Here is a 21,882-nt window from a genome sequence, read left to right as displayed (position 1 = left end):
AAAAAGGACGAAAAGACACGACGTGAAAGTACGTGAACTAGTAATAGGTTATAAAATACCAGTTTAGTATAGGGAAAATATGAACTTTTGTGTAAAATAGGAAAAAGAATATACATGTTTAGGGAAAAATCGATTGATCTGAAACGTACCATATTACAGTTAGTTAGCATAGTTAGGAAATTTAATTTTTGAAAATAGTATTAGGTAACCATAAACATTTTGTAAAAGGGAAAGAGGAATATACCGTCAGATATTCTTCTTCTCTTCTTAGGACTTTCTTTTTTAAAAACGGCAGAGATGTGGTATATTATGAACCCTCTGTATAAATCATAATTTAAATATGATGTTATTAACCTTTAGGGTACTGAACATACATAAAAACAATAGCTTATAGTTTGTATCACATGTTTATTACGAGTGAACTTGAACTATATTTGTTATGGTTCAGATAGGTATAAAAACACGCTGAGCAATCAGTATGGATATAGATATACAAATAATTATTAGAAGTTAGTATGTAGTAAGGCGCTATGAATCATTAATGTTATTGTTTAGATATCGGATACCAGTGAATAAAATATAATGTATAGTAAGACGTGTTTAGTCTTTTTAATTAATTAGAACCAGAAGGCAGTAACAACACACGATTTAATACATGGCGATCCTGCCAGGGTCGCCATGTATTAAATAGTGTGATGTTAATGTATTTTTGGTCCCAATTATATTACACAATGCAGAACACATACAACATTGACCATTATCCATTAATTATAGAAAACAATCAACATAACCACCCAACCCATTTCTCTCCCAAATGGAAAAAGATAAAGCCGATTGGAAGCATTTCGCCGAACAGATAGAATCGTATATAAACAAGTACTCGACAACAATAATAATTAATGTCGAAGAATTTCTATACTAGACAACTTGACCAAAATGATTATTAAGGCAGCTGAAAACTCAATCGGTAAAACAGTTCCAACGAAACATTCAACACCAGTTCCATGGTGGCACGAGTCTTGTAAAAAGGTCATTAGAGAAAGTAAAACTGCCTTTAATAAATACAAAAGAAATAAATCACTTGAAAACTAACTAGAATATAAGAGAACTCGAGCCATAAGTAGATTTACAATGAAGACAGATAAACGTCTATCCTTGGTTGATTATGTTTCTAAAATAAACAGCTCTATTTCTATGAATGAAATATGGAAGAATATAAAACGAATATCGGGAAAAAGTTTGAATTTAAAAATCAACTCACTAAATAATCAAGATAAGGTTATTGCCTCCGACAACGAAATCGCAGAAGAAATGGCTAACACTTATAAACCTGTGTTTATAAGTGTAATAGTCTCTAGTAATACCGAGTATAACCCAGTATAACCATCACACTTAAGCAACATGAAGAACGTAATCTAATTAACTTCGACGAGATAGATAAAAGTCCTATAAACTCTCCTTTTTTAATGGAAGAATACAACGAAGCTCATAACTCATTTAAAGATTCCGCAGCGGGACCTGATGATATTCCGGCAAAATTTATAAAATATTTACCTTCAAACGCTAATCAGCACTTACTAAAGTTATGTAATTTAATCTGGACTCAACATAAATTTCCACCAAATTGGTCAGAATCTATTATTATACCAATTTGAACAACAAACAATCCAAAAAGTAATCCAAATTCATATAGACCAATATCTTTGACATGTGCTATGGGTAAATTAAAGAAACAATTTTTAAATAAATGGCTTTTATGGACTCTTGAGAATCGAAACCTAATCATTCCAAATCAAAGTGGTTTCCGTAGAAATCGATCAACAATAGACTATATTTTAACATTAGAAAATTACGTACTTGAAGATTTTGCTGCCAATCAAAAATGCGTCGCTATATTTTTTGATATCAAGGGAGCTTATGATACCACTTGGAAACACCTAATAGTTAAGAAACTACATAATTTAAATATCGGGGGACACTGCATAATTGCTTAACCAATCGATCATTCCAACTTAAAATAATGGTATGCTATCACCAAAAACAAACTACAGCAGCATTTCCCAAACTAATTTTTCCATGGCCCGGTTATTTTTGTGGTTATCCTTCGTGACCCACTCATTTTTTTGCATATCCTGGCGTTCGTATACAAGGAAACATATTTAAATATCTATTATAGTTTTATATACCTATTAATAAAAAAAAATTTAAAGCACTCATGGGAGAGCCGACAGAAGTGAAAACTTCTTATAGTATATAAATTACGAGCTCAATGCTTTCCCCATCCAAAAAGAAGTGCTATACCTATATTATATAAGCGTTTCGTACGTTCTATGCTATTTATGTATACATACACATAATATATATACTGTTATGTTGGTATTGTTACGTTGCTAGATTGCCAGGATAATCTTGCAGGGTAGAAATGTCGAGTTGAAACACTGACTCTAACTTTATAACTTTATTCAGGATTTACAACATCAATCAACATAAGGTTACTAAGATGTTGTTTCGCGGGGTGGTCCTTTAGGACACCCTTCTCGCAGGATGGCTCACTAGCGTAGTAACGATCTGAATAATAACAATACTATAATAATAATCTATCAATCCCTCTGTGGGCTATTTATATCTTCTTATAATTTGGACTTTGAAAAGTAAAACTATACGTGCGTCTCTACGAGGTTACACAAACAAAACTGCATTAATCAACCTTCGTTTTGTTTGCATATTTAGAAACAATATCTTTTGTAACAACTGAAATTATTTAAAATTATATACATCTTTTGATACATATTATATTATACAGTAAGGAGATTTTTTCCCTTACTCTACAATACGTACGAAATTTAGTTCGGCAAAGTGATGACGGTAGAAAACTCAACACTTTTTTCCTATCTAAAAAGTGCACAACTTCCCTAAAAAGTTTTCACTTTAAAAATTTATTCGCCAAACAATGACGGTCGCTAATTTAATACTTTTTACCCATCTAAAAAGTACACAACGTCCGTAAAGAAGTTTTCACTTCAAAAATTTATTTCGTCGAAGTAATAACGGTCGCTAATTCAATACTTCTTCCCCATCCAAAAAGTGCACAAGCGATGATGGTCGCTAATTTAACACTTTTTCCCCATCTAAAAAGTGTATAACTTCACTTAAAAAGTTTTCGCTTCAAAAATTTATTTCGTTGAAGCAATGACGGTCGCGATGACGGTCGATAATTCAATATTTTTCTCCATCTAAAAAGGGCACAACGTCCCTAAAGAAGTTTTCACTTCAAAAAGTTACTTCGTCGAAGCAATGACGGTCGCTAATTTAATACTTTTCTCCCATCGAAAAATTGCCAAAACATCCCTAATAAATATATAAATAAGTTTTCACTTTACAAATTTATTTCGTCGAAGCAATAACGGTCGCTAATTCAATACTTCTTCCCCATCCAAAAAGTTCCCAACTTCCCTAAAGTACTTTTCACTTCAAATATTTATTTCGCCAAAGTGATGACTGTCGCTAATTCAATTCCCAATCTAAAAATTGCACAACGTCGTTAAAGAAGTGTTTACTTCAAAAATGTATTTCGTCGAAGCAATGACGGTCGCGATGACGGTCGCTAATTCAATACTTTTTCCCCATCTAAAAAGTGCACAACGTCCCTAAAGGAGTTTTCACTTCAAAAATTTATTTCGTCGAAGCAATGACGGTCGGGATGACGGTCGCTAATTCAATACTTTTTCCCCATATAAAAAGTGCACAACGTCCCTAAAGAAGTTTTCACTTCAAAACATTATTTCGTCGAAGTCATGACGGTCGCGATGACGTTTCTACAGAAATTTTTACTTTAAAAATTTATTTCGCAGAAGCAATGACGGTCGCTAATTCAATACTTTTCCCCATCTAAAAAGGGCAAAACGTCTCTGAAAGAGTTTTCACTTCAAAACATTATTTCGTCGAAGCAATGGCGGTCGCGATGACGGTCGCTAATTCAATATTTTCCCCATCTAAAACGTGCACAACATCCCTAAAAAAGTTTTCACTTCAAAAATTTAGTTCGTCGAACCAGTGACGGTCGCTAATTTATACTTTTTCCCCGTCTAAAAAGTGCACAACCTCCCTAAAAAACTTATCACTTCAAAAATGTATTTCGCCGAAGCGATGACGGTCGCTAATTCAATACTTTTCCCCCATCTAAAAAGTGCACAACGTCTCTAAAGAAGTTTTCACTGCAATAATTTTAGTAATATTATACATACATTATAATAATATACATACAAAATTTATTTTGTCGCAGCGATGACGGTCGTGAAATCAATCTTTTTTCCCCATCCCACAATAGATTTTACATTTATTTTAAATTTAAATACTTTTATACAATTTATGTAAACATACACATAATATAGATACGTTCAAAATTTATTTCGCCGAAGAGATGACGGTCGCGATGACGGTCGCGAAATAAATCCTTTTTCCTATCCTAAAATAGGTTTTAGATTTATTTTAAATTTAAATACTTTTATACAATTTATATATACATACACATAATATACCTATATTGGTATGCTGTGTATTTCTCTCTTTTTATGAGATTGATCAACAAATTCTTATTTTGATTAATTACTTAATTATTCTAATTATTACTTTTGTAAAACAAAACCAAATTAAATCGAATTCTCTAATAAATTTTATTTTCAGGTCTATTTTAATTTTAATGCATTACCTTAGGTTTGTGGCTTCTAGTATCTCTAGTTACTTACTTCATCCAGGGACAAAACAGGGAAATTAAACACACTCGATGTCCTATAAATGTTATAAATATTTTTTATTTATCCAATATACCATAAATATAAGATTTAAAAATTATACTAAAATTTAATTCTGTTGCAACTTGTTCTCATCTAATAAATTAAGCTTTAATTCTGATATCTCGTTTGTTTTAACAAAAATTTTATTTAAATAATTCGTTAGACTCTTTCAAAAATACTAAAATAACTAAATTATGCTATAGAAATGCTCAGTACAAAAATAAACAAATATGGTGTGGATATAAAACGAACTATCTACATTTCACAAAAAGTCTGACTAACCTTTTTGTTCCTTCTTTACTTCTTCTTCCTGGATTGCGCAGCCTTAGATTCTCTCACACTTGCTCCTAGGATGTAGCGACAGGTCCCTCTCGTCCAAACTGCTTCGCCAACAAACAAACAACGGGACTCGCTCGAAATCTCTATTCAGTTTTCTCTCTGCTCGATATCTTGTGCAAATTGATACCCACCGGCTACTCGTTCTAGGTAGAACACAGGAATCTTCTCGGACACAAGGAAAATTAACTTCTCAACTCGGTCAACGATTTCGTTTCACCACGATCTACTCGCAAAGGCCAATTTCAACACTTTATACCGACTTCTCACTTTTTAAAACTGAACTGTCCTCTCCAGATATTAATTACACAGTGACCATTTTTTCTCTTCTCAAAATCAGACTCAACACTCTCATCCCTTCCATCCATCTTTCTCCGCCAATCACAAAAATCTTCTCTACCCACTACATACCTATTTTCATTTCTTAAGAACCCATTTATTTTGTATTAAACTTTTCCATTTTGTTAAATTCTAGGAGATACCAAATTACTTTTCGTTGTTTCAAAATTCTAAACAAAAGGTCTTATATTCTAAACTCAATAAATTTATTTGCGGTCTCTTCTTCTAAGAATTAGAAAGAAAGAACCATTAACAAATCACTTAACTACATCACTTTCCGCGAAAACACTGGTTACTAGCTAATCTTATAATATTTACAATTTTTGGTCATATATAGGACGATGAAAATCTATGATCTCGTGGTCTCTGATATAAATTTATTTTCTAAAATTTTCCTATAAAATTTTACAACTAATCCCCGCATTTTGGATTCGATAAAATGATTTGCATCTGCAACTGATTTTCTCGAGGCAAAACAACTTTCCGGTATTCCTATTTAATTTTCCTAACTTATTACCTATTCCCTACCTTAACTTTTTATTATGTGTCCTTCCTTCCTTTACTTGGTAGGGGAGCAAAGTATGCTTAATGTGCAGTCACTCGAGCGCTTTGGGGACCTATTTGGTTGTGAAGAGTAGGTCCTAAAACCAAAAAAAGTTAAGTAAAGTTTTCCATTTTAGTTGGCGCTTGCCATTTTTTAATTTAATTTTCCATTTCCAACCATGGTTTTTCCGATTATAACGCCCTATATCCATAATTCGAAAAAATGTTTCGAATAAAAGATTTATTTTTACGTAAGGAATCCAAATCTGCAATAAAAAATGAGGGCTCCTATTTAAGATTTTAAAGTAACCCCCCACCCCACATCCATGGGGGATCGTGTTTGGTGCCATTCGATAGATTTTTCAAAAATATCGAATAAGTGTATTTCACAGTTTTTCGATCTGATGTTCATTTCGCGAAATATCGCGGGATTCGTATTTAAAATAATAAATTTACCCCCACCCCTCTCCGTGGAAAGTCGTGTTTGGTATCACTCGATAGATTTTTAAAAAATATTGGGCACATATTTTTTAGTTTTTCGATCTGTCATTCATTTCGCGAAATTTTCAGATTTTTCTTGTGAAACTTTGGGAGTCACCCATTTACTTACGCCCGGCTCAAATCGTCAGATTTTGTACTTAACTTGCCTTATCTTAATCTGACAATTTCGAGTTTATTTAAGGATAGATTTTTTTTTTCGGTCTTTACTTAACGAACTCCCCTCTGTTAAGAGCCAATATATGGTAGAGGTACATCTGCAGGGTACCAGGTTTCTCCCCATATACTAATCTGACGCGCTCGAGTAACTGCAAAAGTCCCCGCTTGGGCTCCCCTACCATTATGATACTTATACACATCGTGAATATTATAAATTCCTCTGATCTTTTTTGAATCAACATGTCTCAAAACATAGCTAGTTTCTACTATCACGATTATATTGACATACGGTGAGTCACATCTCTCTACGATTTGATCTTCCAATATTTTATCAATCTCCCCTTTCACCTGTTGTCGATACTCATACGGGATCAGGTACGTTTTCGATCGACAGTTTCCTAGGTTTTTTACCTCGAATGGTGTTCATAATCTTGGGCCGTTCTATATTCTTCATTTATTAAATTTTTATTGTCTCTTAACCCTTAGTTGACGGACGGTACTTTAAAGTACCACTTATTTAAAAATATGTATAAAACACATCTTTATATTTACCTTGATTTTCCTATAGGTACTTTAAAGTACCTTATAGAGAATAATATAAGTTAATTTCAATCAACCGGCAACATTGTTTTAGCGCTAAAACAATAACGATATTAGTGCATTACCTAACTATTTTGTTGTGATATGTCATCTGTAACACATATGCCAATAAATTGAAAATTATCAACGTATTTCGGTATAACTGATTATAATATTGTAGATAAACATTTGAGTGCAAGCGTAAGTATTTACTTTTGATAAATAATTACTGGTGTTTGAGAAAACTGATACTTTTGGCTGCGGACTTAAAAGTACCCTCAGGCATTTGGAAGTAATTTATTACTGGACATAAATTTGTTTCGCGACTATCGTTTCTTATTATATTCTAACCCGTTTCTTTTTTTAGATGAAAAGAAAATAGACTGGACTAGCAAAACCAAAAAAGTGATGCGGGATTATTAAATATTGTTGACAATTTCTTGTTTGATGATATACCGGATGACCTAAATTTCCAAACTGAGGAAGAATCAGATAATGATGATGAGGCATTAATTAATTCTAACAATGCTGTACCAGAACCTTCAAGTACATTAGGCTACAAATTATGGTGTCTTTCCGATCAATATGGATATATTATAAAATTTACCAGGGAAAACACAGCATAGTTGAAGAAAAGTATAAGGACTTTGGACTAGGAGCCCGTGTAGTTCTGTATCTTACTGAAGAAAAATGGGGAAAGCAAAGAATGATTTATTTCGATAATTATTTTACCTCCATACCCTTGTTAGAGAAGTTAAAAAGTGAGCAAACTTTAGCATGTGGAACAATTAGACCGAATAAAAAGTTTCTTCCTAAGAACTTGACAGCTGATAAATCCATGAAGCGCGGAGATTTTGATTACAGGATTTCGTCGATGGATATTGGAGTGTGGAAATGGAAGGACAATAAAGTTGTTCACTTCGCTAGTAATTACCACGGTTGTGAGGAAATAACTGTTCAAAGGACCCAAAAAGATGGTGCTAAGGCTGATATTGTTGCTCCCATGATTGTAAAAGATTACAATAAATTCATGGGGTGTGTTGACCATGCTGCTCGTTTGAGCACTGCTTATGGACTAGACAGACGCAATAAGAAGTGGTGGCATAGGCTATTTTGGGGATTAATAGATATAGCATTCGTTAATGCTTATATAATATTCTGCGACATACGAGAAAACCATTTTTTTTTTAGATTTTCGAAGAGGAGTTGCTACGGGCCTGATGGCTCACAAACTTCAGCAAACTCCATCACAAAGACGAAGACCGAATAGTGATGTGTACCCTGAAAGAAGAAGAAGAGGAACATATTATTCAGTCCCATCCGATGTATGCCTTTCAAATACAGGCCCCCACTGGATAAAATATGGTGCCCAAAGAGGTAGATGTGAGGTATGCAGCAGCCAAGGTGTTCAATCGCGACCTCATTCAACATGTTCTACCTGCAAAGTGTATCTGTGTTCTAATGAGAAGAAGCCCTGTTTCAATATATATAACGATGTTGAATGTTGATATATTTTTTACAAATAAATTGATAAAAATCTCCGTATTTATCATTAGTCACCTAATAACATACTACCTACACTAAATTACTCTACACAGCCTGACGGTACTTTAAAGTACCGCATCTATTTTTTTGCGTAAAAGGTTTTGAAAAATTTTGAAAAAAATTATACTTCTTTTTGAATGTATTTTTGAACATATTTCATCAAAAAATTTTAAAATTTTGTATTATTTTTATAATCCGGCAACTAAGGGTTAAATTCAAACGCATCTTCTTCTCTTTTCCTTCTAACTCCTTACACATGTTTATCGTTTATTCTGCATCCTCGTTTTCACATACTTCTTCTTCGCATAACACTGTTTCAATTGTACTCTTTTCGTTTTCCTTTGTTAATCTTATTTCTTCTTCTTTTTCCTGGTCCATCTCTTCTTTTGAGAAAATCCATGTCTCATTTTCTTTTGTTACTTTCAATTTTTCTTCTTCTTCTGGGCTCAACTGTTCTTTTGAGGAATCCCAGGTTTCATTTTCTTTTGTCACTTTCAATTTTTCTTTTTCTTCTGGGCTCAATTCTTCTTTTGAGGAGTCCCAGGTTTTGTTTTCTTTTGTCTTATTCTGCCACCTTTTCTGGTTTTTGCTTTGTCCTTGTTTCGTTGCCAAATTCATCTGCACTGTTTGTTCTTTATCTGATTCGTCCATTTTCTGTTTATCATGTTCCTTGTCATTTTTCAAACATTCTTGTTCTTCTTCATTTTCCTTTGTGAGGTTCATCTTGTCATTTTTGAGATCAATTACTACGTATTTTTCTGTCAAATCGTCGACTCCTACTATAATGTCATGCGACATATTTGGCATTATCACACATTGTAGTGCATAGAATCTCCTACCCAATCGTACCTTTATTCGCATGCCTTCATTTATTGTTGCCAATGTTCGTTTATTTGCGCCCACTAAGTTCACCCTAGGTATTTTGTAAATATTAAATTTGTTAAATTAACTTTTGTATTAATTTTCTGTTGACCAGTGTTATTTCCGATCCAGTGTCGATCATAATTTCAATTGTTTTCTTGTTGATAAAAGCATCCAAAAATTTTAAATTTATTCCCTTTCTTTTATCATTGTTTCCTGTCAGTTTTATAAATTCCTTCGGGTGACAAAAAATTCCTGTTTGGTTCTTTGTTTCTAGTGAGCGCCTTCGTGGAAAAACGCCGGCCGGTTGCTCCTCGTTGTTTATATTTTCTCGTAATGTCTCTCTTCTTCATATTCTTCTATCTGGGTATTATTTACCTCTCTTCTATTTTCTCTTGGTCTGTCGGATCTGTTTCGGTTTTCTCGATATCCCTGTTCATTTTATCTACCATTATTTCTGTTTTCTTGATTTGTGCGTGTGGTGTTTCTATTCTGGTTTTCTCGATTTCTGTCCTCATTCCATTGCCGATTTCTTGATTCATAATTTCCTCTTCCGTTGTCTCTATTGTCGTTTTCCCTCCTGGGATTAAAGTCTCGTTTTGTATAGTGCCTCCTATAATTTTGTCTTTTATCTCTGTATTCCTGTGTTTCTCGGGGTCTGTGATCTTCTTGCGATCTTCTTGACTTTCTTTCTCTTAGACGCGATTCTCTTATTTGTAGGAATTGACATAAACTATCTATGTATTTGTAATTTTGCAACGTGATATGGCCTTCTAGCGTTTCTTCGAAATGTCTTGCAATCAGTTCGACTAATTGTTCTGACGAATAATTATATTGTAAATGTATTGCATTATTGTATATTTGTAAAGCGTATGTTTCTTCTGAGATACCCAGCCTGTCATTGTATTTCCCATTTTGTAATTCCTTGTTGATTTCCAATTGTTGGACTTTTCCCCAGAAATAATTTAAAAAATTTTGTTCAAAGTGTTGCCAACTGTCAAATTCTTCTTCTTTGCTGTCAAACCACAGACCTGACTCATACTTAAGATGGTTTTTGATTGTTTCTTTAGCTGTTTCAAAATTTCCGATGTGTTGTACTTTCTTTTTTAGGCTATTTATGAAGGGCACTGTGTGTAATCTTCTTACATCCCCGCCAAACCGTATTTTCACGTCATCTGTACTATGTACAACCATTTCTCTTCTTTCTCCGAAATTCTGTTGCGTTTTGATTTCCTCAATTTTTCTTTCGTTTTCTTTGATCTTTTTTCCACTTCTTCCATATCTTCTTGAATCGCGTTTTCCAACTTGGTTTCCAAATTTTCTAGTTCCTTTTTCTGGCAATTCTTTATCTCCTTCGTTTTGATTTTGATTTCTTTAATCTCTATCTCCTGTTTCTCGCTCTTTTCTATAATCTCTTCGATTGTTTTAACCATTTCCTTCTTGATACTCTCTATATTTCTGTTGTTTTCTTCTATTGCTTGTTTTGTTTCCTCCTGATTTTCTTGCATTGTATCTATTTTTTTCGATGTTCTTTCCATGGCTTGTTTCGAATCCTGTTGATTTTTATCCATTGTCCTTTTTATTTCATTCATTTTCTTTGATGTTCCTTTTTGGTTTTCTTCTATTATCCTTTTTGCTTCATTCATTTTTTGTGATTGTATTTGCATAAGTCGTAAAAATTTTTCCAATTCTGAAAATTCCTGTTTTCCTGTTGCCATGATTGTTGTGTCTAAAATGTCTTCATGTTCTAAATGTTCTTCTTGATCTAAATGTTCTTCTTTTTCCAAATGTTCTTCTTGTTTTTTATTTTCTTTGCTTTTGTTTCTTGTTCCATACATTTCTTTTCACGAAATACTATCCCCACCAAATAGGAAACTTTAAAACACCCTATATGTTGCAGATACGAAAATTCTCTGTTACCCAATGTAATAAGTGTCAAATATTTTAAAAATTATCAAATGCAAATATCAAATAAATAAATAAATTATCAAAAATTGTACCTAAAGCAAATTCCTATACACTCAATAATAAATTTTCAATCAACTGTTTTCCCCTGTCCTCCCTTTCAAAGTTGCAACCAGAAATACCCTTTAATGCCTCACCAGTTGGGACGCCATTTTGCTATGCTCTGTATTTCTCTCCTTTTATGAGATTGATCAGCAAATTCCTATTTTGATTAATTACTTAATTATTCTAATTATTACTTATGTAAAACAAAATCAAATTAAATTGAATTCTCTAATAAATTTTATTTTCAGAGCTATTTTAATTTTAATGCATTACCTTAGCTTTGTGGCTTCTAGTATCTCTAGTTGCTTACTTCATCCAGGGACAAAACAGGGAAATTAAACACACTTGATGTCATATAAATGTTATAAATAATTTTTATCCAATATACCATAAATATAAGATTTGAAAATTATACTAAAATTTAAATCTGTTGCAACTTTTTCTCATCTAATAAATTAGGCTTTAATTCTAATATCTCCTTTGTTTTAACAAAAAATAGATTTAAATATTTCGTTAGACTATTCTTACAAAAATACTAAAATTTACTTTCCTCCTTTTGAGTTGATTACATACTTATCTCTTATTTAAATTTTGGAATGACTAAATTATGCTATAGAAATACTCAATACAAAGATAAACAAATATGGTATGGATATAAAGCAAACTCTCTCCGTTTCACAAAAATTCTGACTAACCTTTTTGTTTCTTCTTTACTTCTTCTTCCTGGATTGCGCAGTCTTCGATTCTCTCACACTTGCTCCTAGGATGTAGCGAAAGGTCCCCCTCGTCCAAAATGCTTTGTCAACAAACAAACCACGGAACTCGCTCGAAATCTCTATTCAGTTTTCTCTCTGCTCGATATCTTTTGTAAATTGATACCCACTGGCTACTCGGCAGTGGGTATCAGAACACAGAAATCTCCTCGGACACAAGGAAATTAATTTCTCAACTCGGTCAACGATTTCGTTTTACCACGATAACTTTACAACGACTTGTCACTTTTTAAAAACTGGACTGTCCCCTCCTGATATTAATTACACAGTGACCACTTTATCTCTCCTCAAAATCAGACTCAACACTCTCGTCCCTTCCATCCATCTTTCTTCGCCAATCACAAAAATCCTCTCTACCCACTACATACATATTTTCATTTCTTAAGAACGCATTTATTTTGTATAAAACTTTTCCATTTTGTTAAATTCTAGGAGATGCCAAATTACTTTTCGTTGTTTCAAAATGCTAAACAAAAGGTCTTATATTCTAAACTCAATAAATTTGTTTGCGGTCTCTCCTTCTACGAATTATTTACAAATGTCCTGTTGTCGATTCCAACCCGAAATAAATGTACTTTCTAATTTTTACCGCATAATTGTATATCCGTTCAAAGAACCATTAACAAATCACTTAACGACTTCACTTTCCGCGAAAACACTGGTTACTAGCTAATCTTATAATATTTACAATTTTTGGTCATATACAGGGCGATGAAAATCTATGATCTCGTGGTCTCTGATATAAACTTATTTTCTAAAATTTTCCCATAAAATTTTACAATATATGTACAAAATTTATTTCGCCGAAGCGATGACGGTCGCGATGATAGTCGCGAAATCAATCCTTTTTCCCATTCTAAAATAGGTTTTACATTTATTTTAAATTTAAATACCTCTGCACAATTTATATATACATACACATAATATGTAGCATAAGCGACGACGATCGCGATGACGGTCGCGATGACAGTCGCGATGACGGTCGCGATGACCGTCGCGATGACGGTCGCCAATTCAATGCTTTTTTCCCTATCCAAAAATCGCACAACATCCCTAAAAAAGTTTTCACTTCAAAAATTTGCTATACCTTTTGCAAAAATGACCTTAAGACTTTCATTAAACACAAAAAGTTGAGTCGAACAGTCCATATAATGCACAAAAATTTTTAAGACGATTCGTCAATTAGATTAAATGTTATTCAATTTAAAATGAAGTAAAGAAACACAGACTTACTCACAATCATTTAATAATACTTCGACGACCGGTTTCGATTTCTACACTATTCAGATCATCTTCAGGTCAGCGTTACAAATAGTTAAATGCTACAATTAAAGAAAGCCAGAGTTAGAACATTGTCTGGTTGTATCAAAATGCAAATAGAAAGCCCAAAAATTTTTGAAAAATATGCAACTGTTGAGATTTCAGAACAACAAACTGATACATACGTATGCACACATCTGAGAAACAGGTACTCATAAGCACGTATACGCACATAGATGCATGCGGTTTATGACTATTTGTTGAATTAAGTTAAATTTTAAAATTATTAAAAACTTTTTTCTAAAAAACTAAAAAACTATATAATTTTGATCCACTTACATGCCGTTACAAGGGATGCTTTGTAAGTTCATCGATAACATGTTTAAACGTCCAAATTATTCTAATTGGATAGGGAGGTGAGGGACTGGGTAAGCGGACATGCTTCGTAGGTCAAAACACAGTGAATTGGAATGGATCTTGAAGGCAGATGTGTGTTGTGAAACAGAGACAGATGTATTAGTTATGAGAAAGACAACGTTAGGGTGGGAATGTTGGTAAATGCAGCTGAGGTGTAAATAGGCTTATTGTAAACACTTGTACGATTGTGAAGGTCTTTGCTCTTAGGTGTTTTGAGCTATGGGCAGAGGTCAAAGTAAGGGAAATGACAAATAGGAATAAATATTCAAGTTTCTATTGTTCCCGGGAACTGTCCTGTTCTGTGGGAAGTCCTGTGACCGGTCGTCGAAATATTATTAAATGATTGTGAGTAAGTCTGTGTTTCTTTACTTCATTTAAAATGAACTCACATATGCAACCCACTCAACGTTATTCAATTTGTTTATCCCAAAGAGCTTTTTTATGCAATGTTATTGTTCAGAAAATTATAACGATATAGCAATTCTGTTGAAACCCAGTGAAAGAAGAATAGTTATGTTTTCAAGATACATCAAAAAATCATTAAAATGTCATTGCTATCATTCCGAAAACATTTTACTAAGGTAGAGTCATTTTTGGCTTATAAACAATTTGAATAACATAAAAATGTATACCATTTTTATTCAGTTGCAATGCGAAGGCAAAACAATCTTACTTTTCAATTAGAATACGGAGTGCAGTCCAGTCCCTTGAATCGCGATTTTCGGCTCTTATTGGAGCCTTCATCGGAAAGAACGTAGGCACTCTTCTCTATATTTTAACTGATTCGTATCGAGAGGTTTTCCCACCCATTGCAACTGAAGTGATGATAGTAGGTGGCTAGCGCCATCTGGCATTGAAAGACGAAATAGTTTTCAATCCTAATAGTAAATTATTAATATTGAAAATATTAAAAATATTACTAAAAGATTTTTAGATGGCGCTAGCCACCTACTATCATCACTTCAGTTGAAATGGGTGGGAAAACCTCTCGATACGAATCAGTTAAAATATGGAGAACAGTGCCTACGTTCTTTCCGATGAAGGCTCCAATAAGAGCCGAAAATCGCGATTGAAGGGACTGGACTGCACTCCGTATTCTAATTGAAAAGTAAGATTGTTTTGCCTTCGCATTGGAACTGAATGAAAATGGTATACATTTTTATTTTATAGTCGTATTACTCCGTAGAGTAACTAGGTGCATTTTTCCGTTGGGACTTTACCAGCTGCAGACGGGGGATGTGAATTGCATAGTGTAGAATTCCTTCCCTCTCGTCTTCACTGCAGCATCCATTTGACTTGCAAATTGTAGAAGTCTTGGAGGTGTCACCAGGAAAGTGTACCAATAAGTTTTCAATTTAAAAATCTTTTAGTAATATTTTTAATATCTTCAATATTAATAATTTACTATTAGGATTGAAAACTATTTCGTCTTTCAATGCCAGATGGCGCTAGCCACCTACTATCATCACTTCAGTTGCAATGGGTGGGAAAACCTCTCGATACGAATTAATTAAAATATGGAGAACAATGCCTACGTTCTTTTCGATGAAGGCTCCAATAAGAGCCGAAAATCGCGATTCAAGGGACTGGACTGCACTCCGTATTCTAATTGAAAAGTAAGATTGTTTTGTCTTCGCCTTGCAACTGAATAAAAATGGTATACATTTTTATTTTATAGTCGTATTACTCCGTAGAGTAACTAGGTGCATTTTTCCGTTGGAACTTTACCAGCTGCAGAGGGGGATGTGAATTGCATAGTGTAGAATTCCTTCCCTCTCGTCTTCACTGCAGCATCCATTTGACTTGCAAATTGTAGAAGTCTTGGAGGTGTCACCAGGAAAGTGTACAAATAAGTTTTCAATTTAAAAATCTTTTAGTAATATTTTTAATATTTTCAATATTAATAATTTACTATTAGGATTGAAAACTATTTCGTCTTTCAATGCCAGATGGCGCTAGCCACCTACGATCATCACTTCAGTTGCAATGGGTGGGAAAACCTCTCGATACGAATCAGTTAAAATATGGAGAACAGTGCCTACGTTCTTTCCGATGAAGGCTCCAATAAGAGCCGAAAATCGCGATTCAAGGGACTGGACTGCACTCCGTATTCTAATTGAAAAGTAAGATTGTTTTGCCTTCGCATTGCAACTGAATAAAAATGGTATACCTACATTTTTATTTTATAGCCGTATTACTCCGTAGAGTAACTAGGTGCATTTTTCCGTTGGAACTTTACCAGCTGCAGACGGGGGATGTGAATTGCATAGTGTAGAATTCCTTCCCTCTCGTCTTCACTGCAGCATCCATTTGACTTGCAAATTGTAGAAGTCTTGGAGTGTCACCAGGAAAGTGTACCAATAAGTTTTCAATTTAAAAATCTTTTAGTAATATTTTTAATATTTTCAATATTAATAATTTACTATTAGGATTGAAAACTATTTCGTCTTTCAATGCCAGATGGCGCTAGCCACCTACTATCATCACTTCAGTTGCAATGGGTGGGAAAACCTCTCGATACGAATTAGTTAAAATATGGAGAACAATGCCTACGTTCTTTTCGATGAAGGCTCCAATAAGAGCCAAAAATCGCGATTCAAGAGACTGGACTGCACTCCGTATTCTAATTGAAAAGTAAGATTGTTTTGCCTTCGCATTGCAACTGAATAAGAATGGTATACATTTTTATTTTATAGTCGTATTACTCCGTAGAGTAACTAGGTGCATTTTTCCGTTGGAACTTTACCAGCTGCAGACGGGGGATGTGAATTGCATAGTGTAGAATTCCTTCCCTCTCGTCTTCACTGCAGCATCCATTTGACTTGCAAATTGTAGAAGTCTTGGAGGTGTCACCAGGAAAGTGTACCAATAAGTTTTCAATTTAAAAATCTTTTAGTAATATTTTTAGTATTTTCAATATTAATAATTTACTATTAGGATTGAAAACTATTTCGTCTTCGTAATTTGAATAACGTTGTTCATATTGACTCTAGACTAAAACTATTTTGAAATTTGAAAAGCTGGTATTTTTACACGAATTTACAAAAAAAACTTTTTGCCTAGGTTAATTACAGTCGAAGTTAGCCACTTTTTTTTATTTAATTTACAGCTACTTTGTTTATAACAATTAAGCAACCTTACTAGCGCCACTTTGAAGTTCAAGGTATATAGTTTATGTGTAAAAGTTTGAGTAAACTTAAAGCTAAATTAACATAAAGCTTTAAAAATGACGTCCTAACGGAATCAACTTGTGGACGATGGAGGGGAATTATTAAAATCCATGCACTCAAAAAATGAAATTGATTCTTCAAACATATGCTGCGATTTATGTCTCCAAAGCTTGTTGATGGATTTTGATCATAATTTTTTTAATTTGTATGTACTTGTAGTCTTGTAGAGTACGTTATGTACACATACCCCCACCTAACATTACAAAATGTTAGGGGGAACCCCCTTATAACCCAGGAATATGGAAAATAGGTTACGACCAATTTTAAGGCCTACCGAATATACATATTTTATATAATTTCATAAAAATCGACCAAGCGGTCTCGAAGGAATACTGCAACTAACAATGTGACAGGAGAATTTTATAGATGTAAATATATAGATGGCTATTAAAAAATAGGGGTTGGGGATAGAAGAGTGAAAATTAGGGGTTGCATGTATTTTTAATTTTATACCATACAAAATTAAGGTAGATAATTTTATCCAAAAAGATAAAAAAAAAATGTCGGGTGGGCAACCGCCCTTATAATTTATGGGTATAAAAATAGATTAAAACCTATTCTCAGTACTATAAGATATACGTGTAAAATTTCATAAAAATCGATCAAGCCGTTTCGGATGAGTATGGTAACTAATATTGTTATACGAGAATTTTATGATATAGAAGAAACTTTGACCTCAATTAACATAGGCAAAAAGTTTTTTTTGAAAATTCGTGTAAAAATACCACCAGCTTTTAAAATCCCAAAGTAGATTTACTCTATAGTCAATATTAACAAAGATATACAAATTGTTTTTAAGTCAAAAATGACTCTACTTTTGTAAAATGTTTTCGGGATGATAAAAATGACTTTTTATTAATTTTTTTAAATGCTTTGAAAATACCAGTGTTCTTATTTTATGTGGTTTCCACATAATTGCTGTATCATTATTATTTTCTGAACAATAACATTGCAAAAAACCTCTTTGGGAAAAACAAATTTAATAAAATTTAAACTAATTGACGAATCGTCTTGAAATTTTTTGTACATGATACGTACTGGTTGTCTCAACTTTTCGTGCAATATAAAAGTCTAAAGTTTATTTTCGCAAAAGTTATAGCAAATTTTTTATTTTCGAAATTTTAGTTTTATTTTGCAATTAGCAAAGCAACAAATGATCATACCAAAATTCGAAAACAGCCATTTTGAACCTTTGCTCGTCTACTAAAATATGAATAATCTAAATAAGATATTTAATTACCCTATTTCAACCTGTAGCGATTTAAACGAAAAAATTGCCATTTTTGACACTTATTTGTTAATAACTAAAATTCTCGTCCGAACTGTGACGGGAATTTTTGTATTTATAATGTATTAGGTATATAGTACCCAAAAAACTCATTTTCAACCTGGCTCCTCAAGTGTCCCGAAAAAACCTTATTTCTCTGGACTAATTAGAGGTAATCGAGAAGCAGATAAATGTGCGCGTGAAGCCGTCAACTCAGCTGACTCTACTATCGCGCAATATGTGTCAACTAGTGATATTTCAAGTGTTATCAAATCGCGTATCCTAAGTGAGGGGCAAAACCGGTGGCAATTTTCATTGTCCAATCTTTGGAATATTAAACCGAACATTAAACCATGGAGATGTTTCTCTACAAAAAGTAGTGACAATAACCCGTCTTAGGTTAGGTCATACCAGTACACAAGTTCTTAATAACAAAAGAACCCGAACCGAAATGTGAGCAGTGTGACGTTAAACTCTCGGTGAAATATATTATAATTATTGTAGACTGTCCAGTTTTCTCCAGAGCAAGAAGAATTTACAGTATCCCAATAAACTTAGGGAAAGCACTTGGTGCAAATTGTTCGTTCACAAAAATATGTTAAACTATTTAAAAGCTATTAATTTTGTAAATATATAATTTTTAATATTGTAAATCTGCTCCTCGCTAATAACCTTCGGGTTGATGCGAATTTCTAAAGAAAAAAAATATATACATAAGCTTGTTTGAATTCCGAAGCAATGCAGGTTTTCGTCAGGTTTTCGTGCTATATTGACTCCCCTATAATATAGATTAATACAAATAATTATAGAACAACCAAACATATTATGTTGGATTTTTCTATAATCTGTAGTATATATTTATTTAAATTAATATTTGTATTTCTTACCTGTCTAATACATGGAGAAAAACTAGAAGACGGATTTGCTTCTTCTATTTGGTTTTTAGAGTTTTCACTGTTGCGTAATATATGAGTTTGGAAAAAATTTTGAACTGATCTAAAATAAAAAAAGTAAGTATTGTAGGAACATCAAATAAATTAGATTTAGTCTGGGCAGATTATCGGAGAATAGGACATTTTTGGGAAAAGTTATTTACCAGCAATTTTATTGCTGGAATGGTATCTTATGATTTAGGGGAGTGCAATTAGAACGAAAACATGCATTTTTTCGGAAAAATTCAAACAAGCTTATATTTTTCTAAAACTTTTTTTGTTAGTTTATATACATGTTAAAGTAAAAAGTTCTACTCGCAGATTTGGCCGCTAATTGTTTATTAATTGTTTAAACAATAACAATTGTTTTGTATAAATTATTTTAAAAATATCGTTGAATTCATCATTTTACTTCGATCAAATATGTTTCTAATTTGTTTTTGATTATGCTGAAGCCGAATATAGCATTACAATTTAAAAATTCTTATACAGAAGCTCTTATACAGTATGTGTGCGTAGCTAGGAACCACATGCAAAACTTTTTTATTATCAATTTTACGAAAAAAAGTTATTCTTCATAAAATGCTCTGGATAGTCAATACTTTAAAACTCAACCGTCATATATCAAATTTTATCAATTTTATACGAGTTATGTCAAAAACATAAATTTCGTTAAAGAGTAAAGTACCTACCTTCATATTCCAGAATATCAAAATGCTATTATGAAAAGTTGTTTGAAATTAAAAATTATGTTTTAATATACAATTACATCATCCTAATGGAAAAAAAAAATTTAATTTTTTCTCAAGTTACGGATACCCATCTTCATTTTTTTGCAATTATGATAACTAGTTTATGATCAATTTTACGAAAAAAAGTTATTCTTCATAAAATGCTCTACCTGGCCTAAAATCTAAGATACAACTAACGGATATCAAACTTTTGCAATTTTATACGAGGTATGTAAAAATATGAATTTTACTTAAGAGTTAAGTGCCTTTATTATTCACAATATTTTAATTAGAAGGATCTAATTGAACACTGAAACATATTTTTTAATTCCAAATCACTTTTCTTAAAAACAATTTTCTATATTGTAAAATATAAAGGTACTTTACTCTTGAGTGAAATTCATATTTTTTGACATACCTCGTATAAAATTAATAAAATGTGACATTTGATGGTTGCATCTTAGATTATATACAATACAGAGTATTTTCTTCAGAATAACTTTTTTTCGTTAAACTGATAATAAAGAAGTTATCAATAGGTTTAAAGTTACGCAGACATACTGTATAAGAGCTAAAAATTTTTTTTTTGTTGAACATTTATTATTGCTGAAGCTTATTATTAAATGTATTTTAGGTAAGTTTTATAGAAAAAAGTTTTGATTACTTTGTATAAACATTTTTTAACTGGTAATTTTCGGTTTTTGTATTACATTTTTGTTATCTTTCATAATTTTCTCAAAAAGAAATAGTGTATTTACTTTTTAAAGTAAAATAATTTACTGCCTTTTAAAGCTCACATCCTAACTTTAAAAAAGCACCTACAAAAATGTAATATATTTGTTCATACTTGAGTAATACCGTCTTAAAGTGGTGGTAATTCTCTAAAACTACGAAGTTTTCAAAAATTACATTTTTTGAGACGTCGAATTAAATTTTTGAGATTTTTTTTTTTGAAAGTAACATCGTTTAGTAAGGTGTCTGAAAGGTAAGCTGTGCAAAATTGAGAGTTTTATAAGAAACACTGTATTAGTTACACATTTTTAAATCATTTTTAAACCAAATTCATATAAGTCTCATTTTCCGCCCACACCATACTTATGCCCATACATCTTATTTCTTTTTATTACAACCATAAGATAGCTAAATTATTCTTCTTTCATGATCAATTTATAAAATTTCATTTGGTCCATTAGTTAAAGAATTACATTAGAATAACTCAACTGTGCACTTCGCCGTACGCTAGTAGTAGCTAGTACGCTAGTACGTTTGTGGAAAGGTGACATTAGCGTTATAAATAAAAAATTATAGAAGCTACAGATTTAATTTTAGAAAAATCTTTATAGAGGGTTTTTTTCTGTAAAATCTTCTGAATTTTTCAACGGTCGAGTCAGTTTTTTTCTACAATTTATATTTTCGGAGTTATTTAAAAAAACATCTAGTTTCGCAATTCATTTGTTTAATAAAAAATGAAGCACCTACTTCTCGAGTAGAACTTTTTGATATGTTGTTTATTAAACATTTCTTAATGAAATTACAAAAAGTTCTATTTTGTTTGATTTTTTCCGAAGTGAAAATGTATATGCACTCCCCTAATTGTATATATTAATAA

At 32.4% G+C, this 21,882-nt stretch overlaps 1 protein-coding gene across 1 annotated transcript in view; it reads right to left on the bottom strand.

The window, feature by feature from the left end:
- Positions 1-21,882, bottom strand: part of LOC114329456 (facilitated trehalose transporter Tret1-like) — a 120,675-nt gene that overhangs the window by 59,056 nt on the left and 39,737 nt on the right. The window contains exon 2 of the mRNA XM_028278566.2: positions 19,498-19,606. Within this exon, the coding sequence (XP_028134367.2) occupies positions 19,498-19,606 (109 nt within the window). The remainder of the gene's footprint in view (positions 1-19,497; positions 19,607-21,882) is intronic.

This window comes from Diabrotica virgifera, chromosome 3 (assembly GCF_917563875.1).
Source record: "Diabrotica virgifera virgifera chromosome 3, PGI_DIABVI_V3a".
NCBI lineage: Eukaryota > Metazoa > Arthropoda > Insecta > Coleoptera > Chrysomelidae > Diabrotica > Diabrotica virgifera.
Note: the sequence above shows the minus strand (reverse complement) of the source record. Positions and strands in the feature narration are given on the sequence as shown.